This window comes from Echinops telfairi, unplaced genomic scaffold, assembly GCF_000313985.2.
Source record: "Echinops telfairi isolate 266 unplaced genomic scaffold, ASM31398v2 ScPeMD7_70;HRSCAF=299, whole genome shotgun sequence".
NCBI classification, from domain to species: Eukaryota; Metazoa; Chordata; class Mammalia; order Afrosoricida; family Tenrecidae; genus Echinops; species Echinops telfairi.
Window position 1 is genome coordinate 14,295,765 of NW_022103968.1, and position 6,058 is coordinate 14,301,822.

The 6,058-nt window shown below is 39.6% G+C and overlaps 1 protein-coding gene across 1 annotated transcript in view; it reads right to left on the bottom strand.

Moving 5' to 3' along the window:
- Positions 1-6,058, bottom strand: part of ATRNL1 (attractin like 1) — a gene marked incomplete at its 5' end in the record, with an annotated part of 662,506 nt that overhangs the window by 500,802 nt on the left and 155,646 nt on the right. The window contains one exon of the mRNA XM_004700917.2: positions 1,080-1,217. Within this exon, the coding sequence (XP_004700974.2) occupies positions 1,080-1,217 (138 nt within the window). The remainder of the gene's footprint in view (positions 1-1,079; positions 1,218-6,058) is intronic.

Below are 6,058 nucleotides of genomic sequence, written 5' to 3' on the forward strand. Positions count from 1 at the left end.
ACAGAGATTACTCTACCACGGGCAACTCTGAACTGCAGTTTAGATCCTGAAATGTTCCTTTTGACAATAAATGTGAAATCATTTCCCTTCCAGTTATCATTGCTGGCACAGTAGATTATACGAATGTCCAATTCAAAATGCCCCAAACCACTCCCTTTCAGCTCACTAATGACTAAACTATCAATCTTTATGCGTTACATTTTATTTTCAATGACATCCAATTTTCCTAGATTCACATGTGTCTTACAGTCTCTGCTGCAGTTATTATTGGGTATTTGCAGCTGCCTCCTCTCAAGGTTAGTCAGGACAATCAGAACATTTGCTGAATTCTTGGGCATTCCTTCATTACAAAGTACAATATTTGTAATGTATGGGAAATTCTTATAGTCAACCAAACTTTCATTTATTTTCTTTTCCTATAATACAAAGTTAAGTTGCAGATAATATGAGCAAGTTAATTCTGTTTTATATATATATAACATACTTAAATTATTAAGGCCATATTTAGTCATTAAAATTAACCATAAATTAACCATAGACCGACTATACTATCTATTGGTAAAATGTGTCAGAAATGCATAGGCTTTCAGATATAGGGCACCTTATGGACCTCGCTGTAACCCTGTCAGGAAAGGCATCGTGTTGCCATGCTGCTGAGCAGGTTTCAGACTAAAAGAGATGGGGGAAAGTACTGAGCAACTAACTTCCAAAAATCAGTGAACCGGGAAAAAAATAAATAATTCTATTTTGCTACTTTCACTTAGCATCATTGTGGGCTCAGATTGGTAATAATGGGCTTTTCTCAATAAAGTCAACTGAAAATGAAAAACAAAATTTAATACATGTATACTGTCCTGGCTTGACAAACTGATTTTAGCCATCACTACACCAAGAACAATGCACTGATGGGGCTTTTTGCTTATTTCATTTTAATGTAGTTCTAAAAAAGTCAAGACAAATGCCATCTATCACATCACAATCAAGAAGCCATGAACAGTAAAACAATATTTTGTCAGCTTAAGGAAGCTATGGGGTCTTTTCTGCAGAGAAAACACACAAGGGAAGAGAACTGAGGTTACCCGTGCACTGGCCGCCATTGGTCGGGTCTCCATAGTAACCGGGCATGCAGTCTTGACATTGCTTTCCAGTGGTGAGGTTTTTGCACTGCTCGCACACATCATCGTTGATGCACGTGCTGTGGCCATTGCACTGGCAAGCTGGAAAGAGAAGACCATATAGGTGACAAATTCCTCATGGCAATGCCAAGGCTGATAGCTATCAAGACAAAGAATTTATTTTGAAGATCTAGATGCCAGCATGGTCTAAAAGATATTTTCTAAGACTTGTTTTCATTGTTTAAAGTATGTGGTCTGAAATACAAATTCAAGACACTATAATTACTTGTGTATTGAAATTTTACCTTATGGCCTATAAAATCTTCACTTTGGGGATAAAGAAAGATGAAAACTATGTCTAAGAATTCATATGAACAAGTATGCTAAAAGTATTTTACCTTATGGTCTATTAAATCTTAAGTTTGGAGATAAAATGAAAACTATAGCTAAGGGAGGAATACTTTCAGTACACTTGTTCATATGAATTCTCATGAATCTTTGTGCCTATTAAAGTATGACTAAGTTACAGTTTTGTTAAACGGTGTGAAAATACATCTATTTATTCACAGTAAAAAAAAGTACTGATATTACAGATATATTGACATATATTGTCAACAAGGCCTTATCTCAAGAAAATAAATTAGTAGTGAACGTAACAAAATTAGCCCTTTTATCAACCTCCCATCAGGAAAAAATGCTTAACAATACTTATCTATAGCCCAGGGGGAGAATCACCAGGTATACCATGTGCTGAGATGGATGCTCTTGATCTACTTTCTGGGGGCCCAGGCCATGTGCTATATAAACTACTGGGACTTTGGATTCTGTCCTCTTGAGGTGCAGATCATCCTGCATAGGCCACGCCTGAAGGGTTCGATTTGGAAATCACACTAAGTGAACGGGACTTTACGTCAAATCCCGTGTAGGAGATTTAAGGAACTGACATACTCCAGTGGACGTAAGGCTGAAATGTGAGAATATATGCTTCACCAAGGTTATCGAACTGGCTGCCCTTAAACTTCAGTTTGGATCGCTTGCTATGAGAATGCCCACTGAATGGTGGCCCAGGACTGCAGTATAGTTACTATTTTTACTATTTTTATGTCCTCTTGGCTTTCTTGTGACATGTGGAGGCAGGGTTCTGCCTCTGTAAATGAGTGTTTTTGAAATGTTTGCCCTATCACCAACTACCACTGTTCTTAAATAGTGACCAGTCACTAAGAGTTTAATCTGAACTAGTCGACAACTGGTGTATTTTGGTCTGAAAAAGCAGCATGCATATGTAGAATTTCCTTTTCTCAACAGTGGTTTAAACCCTTTGCCGTTGGCTAAATTAATGACACTATCAAAAGAATTACCTTGAGCCCCATGGGAATGATTTATAATATTCTCTATCATAAAATGATATCTCTAAAGTGAACCAGAGACATGTATAAATCATAGATATATGAATGGATTTGGGGCTTCACTTAATTCTAACCTTAATCTCAGAACAATCAGTTTTTATGACTTGTCCCTAGTTGATACTTGCCCTTGTGAAGAATAGGGTTTCTATAGCAACGTGTGGTGAAGAAACCAGGGATCTTAGAGGCCTGTCTTCAAACAAGTAGCCATCTAAGTGAGGCATCCACATGGAAGAAGCACACCCACCTGTGTGATCCCCATCTGGAAGGGTGGAATGGTATCAGAGCTTACATTTCGAACATGCAGTTTGCAGAAGGCTATGGATTACAGTGGGAGGCAAAAATCCATTTGCAGGGTCCCCACATGTTTTAAACTTTGAGTGAATCCCCTCTGATAATAGTCCAGGGATGTGAAGCTATCAGACAGAGAGCATTGTGAAGTTGAATATGGCAGATGCAGTTGGGTTAAAAGTATAAAAAAAGGGGGGGGGTGAGTAAAAGAGAGGTTTAGTATTAAGGCAGCAGATGAACATTGGGCCTCCACTCAAGCAATAACTGGATGTAAGAACACATCATTTTATTAAATTGGCATTCCAGGATGCACACCTTCCCTACACGATTGTTGGAGAAAAATGTGGGCATAAGCAAAGGTGGTGAAGAAAGCTGATGGTGCCCGGCTATCATAAGATATAGCGTCTGAGGTCTTAAAGGCTCGAAGATAAACAAGCGGCCATCTAGCTGAGAAGTATCAAGCACACCAACCTGTCTGGCCACAAGGTGTAGAAGTGACCACTTATCAGACATCAAAGAACTAAAAATCCTATCAGTAGGTGCCCACCTTCCTGTGTGCATAAGCAAATGTGGTGACGAAAGCTAATGGTACCCGGCTATCAAAAGATATAGCATCTGGGGTCTTAAAGGCTTGAAGATAAACAAGCGGCCATCTAGCTGAGAAGCATCAAAGCCCACATGGAAGAAGCACACTAGCCTGTCTGATCATAAGGTGTAGAAGGGATCAGGTATCAAGCACCAAAGAACATAAAAATCAAATCATTGTAAATGTGGGTGAGTGCAGAGTGGAGACTCAAAGCCCATCAGTAGTCAACTGGACACACCCCTACTGAAGGGTTGTGGGGAGGAGATGAGCCAGTCAGTGAGCCAGTTAGGGTGCAGGGTAGCAACGATGAAACATAACTTTCCTCCAATTCTTAAATGCTTATTCCCCCCCACTATCATGATCCCAATTCTACCTTACAGATCTGGCTAGTCCAGAGGATGTACATTGATACAGATCGCAATGGGAAACACAGGGAATCCAGGACAAATGACTCCTTCAGGACAGTGGTGAGAGTGGCGATGCCTGGAGGGTGGAGGGAATGTGAGCTGGAAAGGGGGAACCGATTACAAGAATCTACCTATAGCTTCCTCCCTGGGGGGTGGACAGCAGAGAAGAGGGTGGGGGGAGACATCGGACAGTGTAATATATGACAAAATAATAATAATTTATGAATTATTAGGGTTCATGAGGGAGGGGGAGGAGGGAGAGAGGGGGGAAATGAGCAGCCAATATTAAAGGCTCAAGTAGAAGGCAAATGTTTTGAGAATGAGGATGGCAACAAATGTACATATGTGCTTGGCACAATGGATGGATGTCTGGATTATGATAAGAATTGTACGAGCCCCCAATAAAATGATTTTCTTTAAAAAAAAAAGAGACTGCAGCCTCTACCCATGTAAAATGTCCTTTAAGATGTAAATACTGACACAATGTATTTATGTATATATTGTGATTAGAGTTGTATGAGCCCCAATAAAATGATTTTTTTAAATGTTAACACCTTATCATTTCATCTCCTTTTTGACCCATTTAAAGTTGTTTCCATTTTTAATACTTTCTGTTTATTCTATTGAAGTTTTTCTCTTTTGTCATTGTTAGTTATTTGTTTCCTGCTTATATTTTGTATTATTGTATGTGAAATTGAGGATAGGTAAAATCCATAGAAACAGTAACTGGATTAATAATTACCCAGGTGCATGAATACAAGAAGAAAATGTTCTGAAAGTGTGGTGGTCATTGATAACGTTCTTAATATGCCAGATGATTACAGGGCATGATCTATGATAGGTGAGTATGCCTATAAAACTATTTCTTAACTAGTCCTTTTAAACCAGTTGTACAAATGTTCTCTGAGCAACACTAGTTTCAAGGCTTAAATAAAATCCCATTGGAATCCTAACGAAGAAGAATCAGATTTCCAGCCTAAACAATCTTTACATCTTCACCAGAAAAGACTTTAATGGGCTATGGTTAGTACGGTGAAACCTGGGAGGCAAAGATCGAGTTCAACAAGGCTGCGTTGTCTTCCCAAGTCTAGGACACATCTGGTCTCTAACGGTGCCATCTTGTCACTTTCTGTTGTTCTCCGTTAGTGAGAAGTATGTGAGCTTTCTTCTTGGACAGGTCTCTGGTTTGGCAGCTTTTACTATACTATACTATACTATACTATACTATACTATACTATACTATACTATACTATACTATACTATACTATACTACACTAGTACTATACTAGAACAGAAAAAGTTCTGATTAAGACCTAAAGTGCAAACATGAAACCAAAAACACTCTAGAATTCAGCTCCCTCACAGTGACTCCAACACAGGAGAACTGCCACATCCTTCATGCCCACAGCAAAGCTTTGCCAGCCCAGTGCCATGAAGTCGGTCCAACTCACGGTGAGCCTAGAGCAGTGGTTTTCGACCTTCCTCCTGCCACGGCCCTTTCATATGGCTCCTCATATGATGGTGACCCCCAATCATCACATTATTTTCATTGCTACTTCATCACTGTCATTTTGCTACTGTGATGAATCGGACGACCCCTGTGAAAGGGTTGTTTGACCCCCAAGGGGGTCGCGACCTGCAGGTTGAGAACTGCCTCAGAGGATAGAAAACAACTGCTCCTAAAGAGTTTGTGAGACTATAAATCTTTACTCTTTCTTCCACCAAGTAGCTAGCAGGTTTGAAGCACCAACCTGAAGGTTAGACGCCAACACTGAACCCCTTGCTCCACCGAGGGTGCTGTGGGGGGCCCAGTTCTACTCTGCCCTATTATGTTTCTATGCATTGGAATTGACTTGATGGCAGCAACTGGAGTTTGAGATCTGTAGGACCAGATCTAAGAGGAAGAAACTTGGGTTAAGTAACTAACGAAAGGCGTATAGCCAACCAAGGACAGAGATAAACACAAGACAGAAACAAAAGACCATACATCAATACAACCTAAACTGCCTTTCGGATGCAGAATTCTAGTGACCATCATATTGTCCCGACATGTATTAACATCAGCATATTCTAGTAATCACATGGAATCATCATGGAAAATGCTTAAACAGCCAACTTTTTGTTTTAAATTTTAATAAATCATTTTATTGGGGGCTCTTTCAGCTCTTATCACAATCCATACATACATCCATTGTGTCAAGCACATTTGTACATATGATGCCATCTTCATTTCCAAAACATTTTCTTTCTACTTGA